Source organism: Anopheles gambiae, chromosome 2, assembly GCF_943734735.2.
Source record: "Anopheles gambiae chromosome 2, idAnoGambNW_F1_1, whole genome shotgun sequence".
Classification (NCBI taxonomy): domain Eukaryota; kingdom Metazoa; phylum Arthropoda; class Insecta; order Diptera; family Culicidae; genus Anopheles; species Anopheles gambiae.
In genome coordinates, this window is record NC_064601.1 from 75,069,373 (window position 1) to 75,082,290 (window position 12,918).

General features: G+C 45.3%; 3 protein-coding genes across 4 annotated transcripts in view; 1 reads left to right on the forward strand and 2 right to left on the reverse strand.

The window, feature by feature from the left end:
* Window positions 1–5,033, forward strand: part of LOC5667389 (uncharacterized) — a 27,056-nt gene extending 22,023 nt beyond the window's left edge. For both annotated transcript variants that reach the window (XM_061650942.1, XM_061650941.1), the window contains exon 8: window positions 44–5,033. In XM_061650942.1, the coding sequence (XP_061506926.1) occupies window positions 44–133 (90 nt within the window). In that variant the 3' untranslated portion in view covers window positions 134–5,033. The remainder of the gene's footprint in view (window positions 1–43) is intronic.
* On the reverse strand, window positions 5,014–7,659 carry LOC1275756 (heat shock 70 kDa protein cognate 4). The gene is made up of 3 exons (XM_315042.5): window positions 7,381–7,659; window positions 6,938–7,144; window positions 5,014–6,853 (listed from the first exon to the last, which is right to left on the reverse strand). Exons 2-3 carry the CDS (start codon window positions 7,140–7,142, stop codon window positions 5,115–5,117), a joined length of 1,944 nt encoding a protein of 647 aa, XP_315042.3. The 5' UTR covers window positions 7,143–7,144; window positions 7,381–7,659; the 3' UTR covers window positions 5,014–5,114.
* Window positions 7,660–9,702: 2,043 nt separating this feature from the next.
* Window positions 9,703–12,521, reverse strand: LOC1275757 (transmembrane protein 161B). Its single transcript, XM_315043.5, has 7 exons — window positions 12,295–12,521; window positions 11,685–12,059; window positions 11,538–11,617; window positions 11,239–11,454; window positions 11,046–11,162; window positions 10,835–10,975; window positions 9,703–10,756 (listed from the first exon to the last, which is right to left on the reverse strand). The coding sequence occupies exons 1-7, from the start codon at window positions 12,295–12,297 to the stop codon at window positions 10,126–10,128; spliced, it is 1,563 nt and encodes a 520-aa protein (XP_315043.4). The 5' UTR covers window positions 12,298–12,521; the 3' UTR covers window positions 9,703–10,125.
* Window positions 12,522–12,918: the final 397 nt, after the last annotated feature.

A 12,918-nucleotide genomic window follows, 5' to 3' on the forward strand; every position in this document is an offset into this window, starting at 1 on the left:
GATAACAGTTCTGTACGTTTTCTATCCTTTCCTTTAATTGCAGTTCTCGCCCAACCTTAGCCAACGATCGGTGAGCGATAGTACGGGCGGATGTTTTGACGGACCGTGCAGCTCTACGGAATTGTTGAAATAGTGGATGCACTTTAGGCAAGGTGATTGTAGGCAAATGTTATATAGCAGCCCATTTTATGGAAATTTTTAGACGGATAAGTAAAACAAGTAAACAAACAAGAAACCCCCGAACAAGCAACCGAAACCTAGACGAACCGAGCGTGGCGCAAAGGGTGGCAAACGTGAGCACTACATGATGGTCACGGAACTTTATCTGCCCTCGCCTGCCGAATGGATAACTTCCCCGAGCCGCTGAGAACATGCTGGAACGCGCGCTTGGGGACGTAGTCGGCGAACCAAAACGGATCAAGTAAACGAAGCTGTAACTAAATCAAAACGTTCATCGTGACGTTGGCTGTATCGGTGCACGTGTCACACCGCAAATCGGTTGAAATTGTGTGATCTTTTCCTTGCATTCTAATCTGTTGTGAGCTATTACCGCAAAGCAATAATAAGATACAGAGAGACGGTACACGGTCCTCATTATGCGCGCTTGCGACAGTACTAGTTTCTTTCAGTAACCAATAATCATCAACACCAAAACGCATCGTTAACCTTATATTTTCTCACTTTTGTTAGGGTACAAATGATCGGAAAATTATCCAATTTGTTATTATTATGTGACATTTATTGCTAATTTACACTAGCGGTAGTTAAGTTTAAATCGAAATCACATTTTACACACCTAATCACAGCAGTTCCCTGCGAGCAAAGGAATACGGCCTCAGCAAACGTGTGCTTCGGTGTGCGACAGCACCATTGGCGCATCATTCTTATGACTACCTTCAACACGAGCATAGCAGCAAAATGCGCTAGTTTCGGCGAGTCGCTATATTATGGGCAAGCCATAGTTTGTAATACCAACCTATATCCCAAAACGCCCCAATAAGACACACAAGACACGCACACAGATTACAGAACACTATTACGATAAATGCCCTTACTAATGTTGCAACAGTTATTGCCAGTAGCCTTTGACCAGTCAGACGCGCGCGCGAGTTGTGCGGTAATGTTTTTTAAATTCATCTATTCAAACCAGTTTCAAACCATTTTTGTAAACAACCGTATTTCGATTTGCATACGATTTCAGCTAAATCTATAGTAAGACAAAACTACTTAAAAGCAAAGCAATTTGATTCCAACTTTTCAATAGTATTTTTACGTAGACAACAAAAAAACGCATAAGGTAAACAACCCAGTCAGTAGCAGCAGCAGCAGCAGTAGCAGCAAATTGCAGCTGAATCAAAAAATCAGAAACTATGTTGGGTGTGCAACCTATATACGAATGATACGTCGCTATTGCACACCGGTACGGTGAGCCGAAACCGACACGCGGCAGATATAAACCCAAAGCAGACAGCAGAAACCCAGTAAAATTAGCACGTTCATGTTGACTTAAATGTTATATTAATGTTAAGACAAGTAATAAACATCAACGGGATTATTCGTGCTCAGCCTTAGGCATAACATATAAACTGATAAGGATTCTCAGGATCAGGATTTGTTTGGTTCTGGGAGAAAACTGAAGAAAGACGAGCTATAACATCGGACAGGCGGTCGGGGGAGTCTACGGAACTGTTTCTGCTGGACTTCGGCTCGAGCACTGTTCGAGTAATGGGGCGGAAAGGGAAGAGGATAAGCGTGACGATACAGTGAGGTGGATGAATTGATTAAGAAATAATTCTAAAATACAAAACCATTACTTTATACAAGTAGCGTGTAGCGTGTAAGGCGAACTGTTCTGTTGACGTGGAATGTGATGATGATGATGATGATAAAGGATGTAGACAAACAAAAATGCATTGTACTCTAGCTCTTAACTTTCCCATGTGCGGCAAATGCTATCCAAGCGATTCGTGTATCCAAGCTGTCGTGTTTTAGTGCCCTGTTGGTGAAAGATGCAGGTTTTTCGTATTTTATATTCGATGTTTTTTTTTATGTTTAATTCATCCTATGAACGATTTGACTACAGTACTATTTGATTTGTACTGTAAGGTATTACGTTTCAATTGTGATCGAAAGAGAATGTCTCTTGGCTGCCGTTTAATCAGTTGAATCAGAGAACTTTGACGAACAAATAAAATTATAAATTCTTTGTTTTGTGGAATACGCATAGTCATTAGACTAATTATTATTGCATTTTCAGAATTAGTCCTTATCACTGGAGGACGTTCCGGATCGTAAAAAGTATAAAAGTCTTGTCTTGCAAAAGTGTTTGCTTGCTCCAGATTAACAAAGAGTTGAAATATTCAAATCGATAAAGTCAACATTTTAAGATGTAATTTTGAAATGAGAAAATGAAATTGATTTATTGATTTTAAGCTTACTTTTTTATGTTAAACTTGAATAATGAATTGTGTTTGCATAATTCGCAAACGCAATCGACAGCAACCGATTTCTAGAGGACAATCAGCAAGAGTTCTTTCCTTTCTTAGACATTTATTGCTATATGGTTATAGCTTTTCGAAATGTGTTGCATCTGATAGTGAATCAATCAGCTTAATATTTCATTTATTGTGATTTTTCTCATCGCAACAAATATTGATTATACATGATAGTTGGGTTTTTATTTTAAATTCCATCAATTAATTCTTTTGTTGAAAATGAGGCCTGACGTGCATTCTTCTTCGATCATATTTTCAACGTAATAACTTATGTATATCACATCTCTCTCAATACGTCATCAGACTAACGCAGTTCTAACAATTTTCGATAAATACTCTAATAAATTAACTGTCGGACTAGTATGTTTTATTGTAATTAAGTCAATATCAAAGGGACGAATTTAAACTAAACAAGTTTAATTGGGATTTGTATTTTTTACATACATACACATTGTGAAGTTTTGTAAAAAAAATTTAATTTTGGTTCGTTACTGTAAGCATTTAAAGAACTTCGATACGATAGAGATAAAAATCCACAAATTGATACAAAAAGATGTCAAAATAGACATGCTTGAGATAGCAGAAGTTTTGAAGAAAGAAATAATTCATGTACAAATTGGAGTTTCTTTACAAAAATATGATTGTGATAATTATGATACAATGTCAATGAATGTTGAACTAAATATTTTATAATTTCATCTAATTTAGCAAAGTACCATGTGTCTTTATTTGCAAGGTATTAGTAGCTGCCTTTTCTGATGAATGTCATAATAATTTATCATATTGTTGTATGGTTCATTGCGAATGAGAGTCCCAGCCAAAAACTACAACGCTTTGAGTTCAACAAATGTTAGAACTGTGTTAGACCGGTTACATATGGAGTGAAGATTAGTCGTTTACGTTCGATTTTATTCCTACTTATTGATTGCAGGCCAAGACCGCAAAGCGGTTGTAGCGCCGGATAAACTAATTGATTGACCAGTAAAGCTAACACAAAATGTTTTGCAGAATTGTTCGGAATTGATTACAGCATCTTACACTCTAGCAGTACGCTTCTCGGTGAGCCTCATTACAATTAGCCTCACCTAAACTGCTTTCCACATTACTAGTTGTGAACATAACAAAATCGCCATGGATACCATTTTGCTTTCTTTCCAACCAACTCTTCCGTATGTACAAAAATGTTAAATGTTTTTTCGGGGGAGCGGGCGTACACATTACATACCTTAAATCTTCCCTCTCTTCGTTCTCTCCCGTGCTTGTGGAGTGTGTGTATGTTGGAGTATATTTTAAATTAGGACAGATTAAATTAAACCAGCAAGTTAATAAATGAAAAAAAAACAAGAATATTTTCGGGGAGGGTGGACAAAAAATTCGAACCAATTAAATAGCAAGAGAAGGTTTAAAGATACAAAAGTTTAATCCACTTAAAGTCAAACTTTGATTACCATTCATGTTTTCTCTCGGTTCTTCAACCTATTTATATGGCGTTGAGAAACAGAAGTAAAGTGTATGGAAACCGAGAAGAAGCAGCTAGAGAAGAAAACAGAATGAACAAACCCCTTTCTATACACGTCAAATGCATTGATATTATAACTTTAATATTGAAAATAGACTGATATATCTATAGACGAGTCAAGGATACATCACCGTACACCAGAAGCGCAGACCAGCAAACTTAAACGTGCAGAAATGAGTGAATGAACAAATAGAAAAAACAAAAAAAAAACTCCCAAAAAACGACCACTCCAGCAAGATCTTTGAGCAGGAATGGAAACAAAGTACTAATCAAACAACCTCCCAGGCTTCTGGTAGAAGCAAGTTAAAAGAGTTGTCAGCAGGAAACAAACTTTGTGTCGTGCTTGATCGCGCAGCATCGATAAACCATATTGCGCTTCTTTTCGTTTAGGCGAAGCTATCGCAAACTCGTCGTTGTAAGCTGTGTTGTTTGCGCACTCGCTGCGCAACGATACAACATGGTTGCCATGGCTATGGAACAACATTCTCGGATGGACAGCTTCTTGGTGAGCAAAGGGAAAGTGAACCTCATAGTCCCCAGGGAAGTTAGTTATGCTTTGCCGCATCCACAACCGGTGCGGATCCGTGCGGACGGTATGTGGTGTGCGCAGTCCGGTGCTTTCTAATCGCTTGCGCAAAGCTCGTTTAAAAAAGCTTCTGTGTGCCCACGTGTCTTGCAGATGCATGTGAAAGCATTGCTTTGGTATTGTTTTAGGGTACTCACTTGTTTAAATCGATTCATAATGGAACACAGACACCCACGGTCACATGCCGATCTACACAATAGCCCTGGAATCTGATAGGTATGAAAATCTGAGCGCGCCTGACTCGAAAAAAAAATAGAACAAAAAAAAAACAAGTTCACTGAGCAAATTGGAAATAATGCAAACAAACCCTCGTAACATGTACTAAACCCCTCACCAACAGGAAAACACAGCGAAAACCAGTGATTGAACCAGTAATTGTTTTAGGCCTGTACGACAAGGAATGAATAAAATGATTTTTGTTTAACAGTTTTCACCTTCTTGGTGGTAGATTGTTTTATTCATTACATCCCTCATCCCGTATGCTTTTCCCCAGCACATATGCTTCTGCCCTTCTTTAATCCACCTCCTCTATCGTTGGGCCAGCGCCGGAGGTTGGCGGAGCTCCACCGGCACCGGGCATACCGCCACCGGGCATGCCACCACCGGGCATACCGCCCGCTCCCTGGTACAGCTTCTGAATGATCGGATTGCAAACGGCCTCCAGCTCCTTCTGCTTGTGCTCGAACTCTTCCTTCTCCGCCGTCTGGTTGCCATCGAGCCAGGCAATCGTCGCGTTACACTTGTCCATGATGAGCGTCTTGTCAGCGTCCGGGATTTTGTCCTTAATGTTCGCGTCCTCCATCGTCGACTTCATGTTGAAGCAGTACGCCTCGAGCGAATTCTTCGCGCTGATCTTTTCCCGCTGCTTCTCGTCCTCGTTGCGGAACTTCTCCGCCTCGTTCACCATCCGATCGATGTCCTCCTTGCTCAGGCGGCCCTTGTCGTTCGTGATCGTGATGCGGTTCTCCTTGTTGGTGGACTTCTCGATCGCCGACACGTTCATGATACCGTTCGCGTCGATATCGAACGTCACCTCGATCTGGGGCACACCGCGCGGTGCCGGCGGGATGCCGCTCAGCTCGAACTTGCCCAGCAGATTGTTGTCCTTGGTCATGGCGCGCTCACCCTCAAACACCTGAATCAGCACGCCCGGCTGGTTGTCCGAGTAGGTGGTGAACGTTTGCGTCTGCTTCGTCGGGATCGTGGTGTTGCGCTTGATCAGCACCGTCATCACGCCACCGGCCGTTTCGATGCCCAGCGACAGGGGCGTCACATCCAGCAGCAGCAGATCCTGAACCGCTTCCGACGTGTCACCCTGCAGGATGGCGGCCTGCACGGCGGCCCCGTATGCGACGGCCTCGTCCGGGTTGATCGATTTGTTCAGCTCCTTGCCGTTGAAGAAGTCCTGCAGCAGCTTCTGCACCTTGGGAATGCGGGTCGATCCACCGACGAGCACGATGTCGTGGATGCTGGCTTTGTCCATCTTGGCATCGCGCAGCGCCTTCGACACCGGCTCCATCGTGTCGCGGAAGAGGTCCGAATTGAGCTCCTCGAATCGGGCCCTTGTGATCGAGGTGTAGAAATCGATGCCCTCGTACAGCGAGTCGATCTCGATGCTTGCCTGGGTGGACGCGGACAGCGTGCGCTTTGCCCGCTCGCAAGCCGTGCGCAATCGGCGCAGCGCGCGCTTGTTGCTCGTAATGTCCTTCTTGTGCTTGCGCTTGAACTCCTCGACAAAGTGCGACACCATGCGGTTGTCAAAGTCCTCGCCGCCGAGATGGGTGTCGCCGGCCGTCGACTTCACCTCAAAGATACCGTCCTCGATCGTGAGGATCGACACGTCGAAGGTGCCGCCGCCGAGATCGAAGATCAGCACGTTCCGCTCGCCGGCCCCCTTCTTGTCCAGCCCGTACGCAATGGCGGCCGCCGTCGGCTCGTTGATGATGCGCAGCACGTTCAACCCGGCGATCGCACCGGCATCCTTCGTGGCCTGGCGCTGCGAGTCGTTGAAGTACGCCGGCACGGTGATGACGGCGTTGGCAATGCTCTTGCCAAGGTACGCTTCAGCCGTTTCCTTCATCTTGGTCAGCACCATCGAGGACACCTCCTCCGGGAAGAACGACTTCTTCTCGCCCTTGTACTCGACCTGCAGCTTCGGTTTGCCGCCGTCGCTGATCACATCGAATGGCCAGTGCTTCATGTCGGCCTGTACTGTGGCATCGTCAAACTTGCGACCGATCAAGCGTTTGGCATCTGTGAGGGGGAACGAACGAGAGCGAGAGCATGATGGTTAAGACATATTCAACATTTTAGTAAGATCCTCTTCAAAATACTTACCAAAAATGGTGTTGTTGGGATTCATCGCCACCTGGTTCTTGGCAGCATCTCCAATCAACCGTTCCGAATCAGTGAACGCCACGTACGACGGGGTGGTCCGGTTGCCCTGATCGTTCGCGATAATGTCCACCTTGCCATGCTGGAACACACCGACGCACGAGTAGGTAGTGCCAAGATCTATACCGACAGCTGGTGTCTTTGCCATTTCTGACCACAGGGAAGAAAACCACACAGAAGGACGGTTATAATTTTCCTCACACTCACGCAACACACAAATTTCGCAACACACTATTTTTAGACCGGCCGGCTAAAGGTCACATGCTTATGAAGACATTTATCCAGCTGCTGATGGGTGGAATGGCTCGTTGGCAATCGTTTTGCAAGAAGCACCATCCGGGAATCAGGGAAATTGTTTCAACTCAACAGAAAATGGCTCTACATACCTGTGTGATCGGTCTTATCTTTTTGTACGGCTAAAGAACAATGTCACCGATTTACTGCACGTGGTTTTCTTACACCTTGTTGCTGAACGTGCTGTCCGTTCGCTGTTCAATTGTCGACTAAACGGGAGGTCGCTCTGCACGATCGCTTAAAATAGTATTGTCGAGTCGGGCAGATCACGTAACCATGCGCGAACGCGGCTAGTGACGGAAATAGTGACGGAATGCCCGTTGGCTTGGTTGGCAGGGCCACGCGGCGCTCCGCAGCGACGAGATATTGCCGTCTCAAAGCATCTAGAATGATCGTCATCAAAGTGGCGATGTACCATGTGGTTGCCCTCTGCGTACCGTTCGTGTCCCAAAGAGTGGCCAGGAGCGTCTGTACAACGATAGCGACATGGGTAGAACACGCACTAAGGGTTCAAGAGCTGGTGCAATGCGCAGGCAGACGGAATGCGCCTCGCAACAGTGCGGCCTACGCGCATTTTTTCTTTGGGACCACGTGTTTCTGAACAGCTGTACGTGTTCGGGGGGGTAGGGAGAACGAAAAATAACAGCTAGAAGAGCATAAGCGGAAGCTTATTTATTTATTTGTTTAATTTATTGTTTAATCCGGCCCGGCCGTATTGTCGACTTATGGCGAAGTGTGTCTCCGAAGTAGTTTCCTCCAGCGGTACAGCCTTATCCCGGGCTTACTCGGTTATTAGCTGTTTTTGATGATTCGCAGTGTTGTGAATGTTCGGAGCTTGCTACGCTCGCAGCGAATGGTCGTCTTCGTTGATTGTTCTTGTGCTGCTATTGCTGTTTCCTTGTGCTGCTTCTTTTTGCAGTTAAAGTCCGTCCGACTGTCTGGATCCTCATTGCCAAGACTGTTGTTCGAGGAAAGGTCGTCTGCCTCCGGTTTATTGTTATGTGTCATGCAAATGTTTAGATACGTGAGCTATAGTATCGGGACGTAAAGGTAAAAGCCCTCATCGTTCCAACACCCGCAGTGCCAGGGTAGGGCAGCTGATACCCTGGAATGTCACGATGGAAGGGATGTTGCAAGGAATGGGTAAAAGGGTCTAAATTTACACGGCAAAATCACAGTGTCTGGCGAATTGTCTACTCCTCATGTATTCGAGGTCTCTGCTAGATAAGATATCCCTCATGGGAGATTTTTTTGTTTTTCGGCTGCCTCCATTGTCACTAAGAGGATAGACCTTATATTAGTATACTCATCACAAGACCAGAGGATGTGGTCCAAGTCATGATAACCTGCTCCACACTTGCATGCCTTTGTTGTTGCTAAGTTTATGCGCTGTACATGCGCATCTAGCGCAAAATAGTTTGACATCAATCGTGACATCATGCGAATGAATGATCTCCCCACAGCGAGTCCTCCACAAACCATGGATTTTTTTCTTTTGACTCAACAACTGTTGTCGGTCAAGGCCTGCATGTACCACTTGTGGGCTTGGCTTTCAGTGACTTATTGATCCCCCCATAGCAGGATAGTCAGTCCTACGTATGGCGGCACGGTCCATTTGGGGGTTTGAACCCATGACGGGCTTGTTGTTAAGTCGTACGAGTTGACGACTGTACCACGAGACCGGACGAGGTCTTCCTACATCATCAGCATCCTATGTTCTTTGCCAGCGTGCCATGCGCGAGAATAGGTCTGTGATAAAATTCACCTTCTGCTGCACCTCTTTTAGCTAGTATGTTAGCCCTGTCTTTTCCGATGATACCGGCATGAGCAGGAATCCATACTAAAGAGATCCTAAACGCCTTGTTGAATAAGGATCCTAGCAGTTCCAATATGTTTTTGAGAGCTTGGACTGCGCTAAAGCTGTCGGTAAAAATGTAGAAGTGATCATGTGTTCTAGTGCTAATGAGCATTAGTGCGACAAATATGGCTGCCAATTCTGCTGTAAATATCGAACACGGTTTTTTTTTTAATTTTGTAAAAGTCTTCCACTGAGGTGTTATATATACCAAAGCCAATCCGTTCTAGTGTAGCCGTCGGTGAAGAATTGTTTATCGTTGTCTGTATGGCCAAACTTATCCATAACAGTGATGGGAATGGTCATCCAACGGAGACTGTTCGGAGTGGTCTTAGTTTCCTCTGTTATCGAGGTATCTATACTTAAGAGGGAACTGTAGGACTCTGGGAGCTCGACACGGTCTGTTAAAGTCATGGTACTAGGGTGCGCCTATGAAACAAAATCAGATAACAAGTCAAGATTAGGCTTTTGGATTCTAACTCATAAGCGGAAGCTGTACAATATTAATATACGGAACAAATGACACAGTTTTAACATTGGGAAATACGACGAAGTCAAATGTGTTTAGAGTAAAATGGTTTTTATTGACAGTTTCTGTGAAATGTTATCTACTCTAATGACTTTCTTGTTTCATTCACTTAGACCGAAGCGAACACGAAAACGTAAATAATAAATCTACAAACAAATAAACGAAAACCACAACAAAATTACGCGACCGGTATCGCATTAAGGCATAATCGCAAACACAAAGCCAAACATTACGCACAAAGGAGAAAAGTTAAAACTAGTAGCTGATTGACGATTGCGTTGCGTTGGATGGTGCAACGAAAATGCCGGCCCTCTTCATCGTACGGAGTCGGCGGAAATGAAGCGACGACTAAACGATCGACAGATGATTGCTTGCTATTATGTACATCGCGACATCTGCACCAGAGCTCGGTGGACAATGGCCGTGGAGGGCGTTTGGAGGGTAAGGTCTAGCTCACGATTTCGTAAAGTACGACTGATACACCATACCGAGTGAGCTGGCCGCGAACCAGATGAAGCAGCTCCACCACGTGGCAAAGCCAAACAGCCCACGGTACACGTCTTTGGTGAAGACCGACTTGAGACTTTGCAGCGACAGCTGGAAGCTCTGCGCGGTGGTGAGTATGTTGTCCTCTACCGGCACCTGCTGTTCCCCCTCTCCCTCCGGCGTGATGTCTTGGAAGTCGAGCGCATCAACAGCCGCTCCTGGCTCGCTGGCCACCGTTGCCAGCATCGCCCGTTCGTACTCCAGGTCGGCGGAGCACTCGTCCAGCGGTAGCGACTCCTTCAGCACACCGCTCCACGTGTACTCGCCGAGCGTTTTGTACATGAGCGCGAAGAACAAGCACATCAGGATGGGCGCCACGTACTGGAGCGTCACGACGCACAGGTAGTAGAAGATGGAGGATATTTTCTTCTGCAGCTCGACGTTCGTGATGCGGCCCGCTTCCTTCTTTTGCTCCTCGACACGATCGTACGCTAGGTTGAGGTAGGCTTGCAGGTAGACGGGCATTAGGAGGAAGCGCAACACAACCGCAAACACCACCGCACCGAGGCGCATCGTTTCGAACGCTTCCACCGAGAGGCTAAATGGTTGAGCAAAGAGAGTAAAGGAACGGTAGTTCGCTTTGGTTCTGCTTGAAGCATAATAAAGTAATACTTACATCGGTGAGCTCATGCCTGAGAAAACACGGCCGGTGAGGTAATCTCGTGCGAGCGGTTTAATCCACAAGACTACCAACAGAAAAGGCATTGCGAAGCTAACGTTCAGCAGCAGCTTCAACCAGAGACGATCTTGACAAAATCTGCGTAAAACGTAATTTGGTAAGTTTCATTATCATTGGCCAAGCAAAATGTTTCCCCAAATGTGCTCACCTCAGCGAATCCCAGTGCATGCGTGCCATTCGCAGTCCGGGGAAGGTAAAGAGCGCCCCTAGGATGCCACAGCTCACTGCGATGAAGAATTTTACCACGATCTTGGAAGCAGGACCACTGGAAATTGCCAACAAAAAATGATGTTATCAAGTTTTTATTAAGACTTTGTAGTGGATGCGTGGGGCAAACTTACGAGGAATTAAGCCCCTGTCCTTCGAGGAAGCTCGAAGCGCTTGTGTTGAAGCTATGATATGCTTTATCTAGGCCGACTTCTAGCGTGTGCTCTGGTACGATCAGAATGATCATCGCGATCAGCAGGTAGGCCAGTCCCGTAACGATACAGGTGGATCGTTCACCAATAGATTCCTCGCTCTTGAAATACTGCACTGTGAGAGAGGCAAGCAGTTTGCTGTGAAGGTATTTTCGTTAAGGAAATATGTTTTTAAACAAGTTTTAAAACAAATATTGAATGATTGTAGTTGAAAAGGATACAATGCGAAAAACACGACCAGAAGGCACCAGAGCATGCTCAAATTGACCTCTTCCTTCAGTGGATAGAAGAAATGATAAACCTAGAAAAAAAATCATGGACATTATTAGCTGAAAAGTTGAAAATGAGCTACTTTTCCTTGCCGTTACCTCGGAAACAGTGTACACGATGGCGGAGTACAAGCTAAAATCGACTAGCCACTGGTACTCGGTGTAGAAGCGTAAATGCACAATATCGTACGGCGAGATGGGAAGCGTGTCCAGCCGTATGTCCAGGCTGCGAGGAATGTGGAATGTCGACGACCGCTCGCCATTCGCCTGATGCCCGTTGCGTTTGTCCTTTTTCCCCTTGCCCTTTTCCCGCGGCACCCCGGACAGCTTCCGCAGCTCGTCGTCCGTCGGATGCAGGTAGCGCGTTAGCCCGGTGGAGCAAAGGATCCACTTTGCGAGCGAAAAGTGTGGACTCAGCTTTTGAATCACGCTGACCATGATCAGCGTGATGACCAGTTGTGCGCCAAGCAGTGCCTGGAGAAGGTGGGAAAGAATCGAAATATGAAATCATGTGTGCTACATTCATCTAATGTAGCATCTCGCCGTTGCCCGGTTGATGCCGGCAAACGCGCGGCCGAATGCATCGAGGAAGCTATTAATTTAGCACTAATTATAGAACCATGCTGCGACCTAAAAATAGGTCAACCGATTCGGGCGTTTCACAGGTGCGGCACGAGCCTAGGCGCAGTCTAACACTGTACATCCTTACCATTCTGTGGTGTTTTATCGCTTATCCTACGAATGTGCGTTAATGGTTTGTGCTCATCGGCATTACGAATGGCTGGCGGTGGGACGGATATCTGCAAGCGCCGGCTACGAGCACGTTTTCATACACGATTTCACGCTAGTTGGTCAGTTTATAGGTTCCTTCACGTAACAACCAATTTACTGCGGTAATGTTTTGATGTGACTTGGATGACAGCAGACGGCTTGCGGAATGCCGCACGGTCGCGCGAGTTGACACAAAGGACATTTATTTTGAAAAAAATACTCAATAAATGTTTATAAAAACACACAAAAATAGTTAAATGTATATACATAAACATTTAACTAAATTGCAGCGCAGAAATGGACTAAATAAGAAAAATTCCAGTTGAAAGTCGAGAACCGAACCTTCTGGCCGACTTGACGAAACAACTTAACGAAAGATGCAAATCCATATTAAAATGTTCGACAAGCTGCAACCGACCTTTGGAATCTTCAATTGCAGAACATTAAATATGGTAATTGCGGAGTTGCTTTACTCTGCACGTTTCCTGTTCTATCTGCACATTCAATGTTCCATTGCTATCCATGCTTTACAGGGTTTGCAAGGAGTTCTCATAGATGTGGG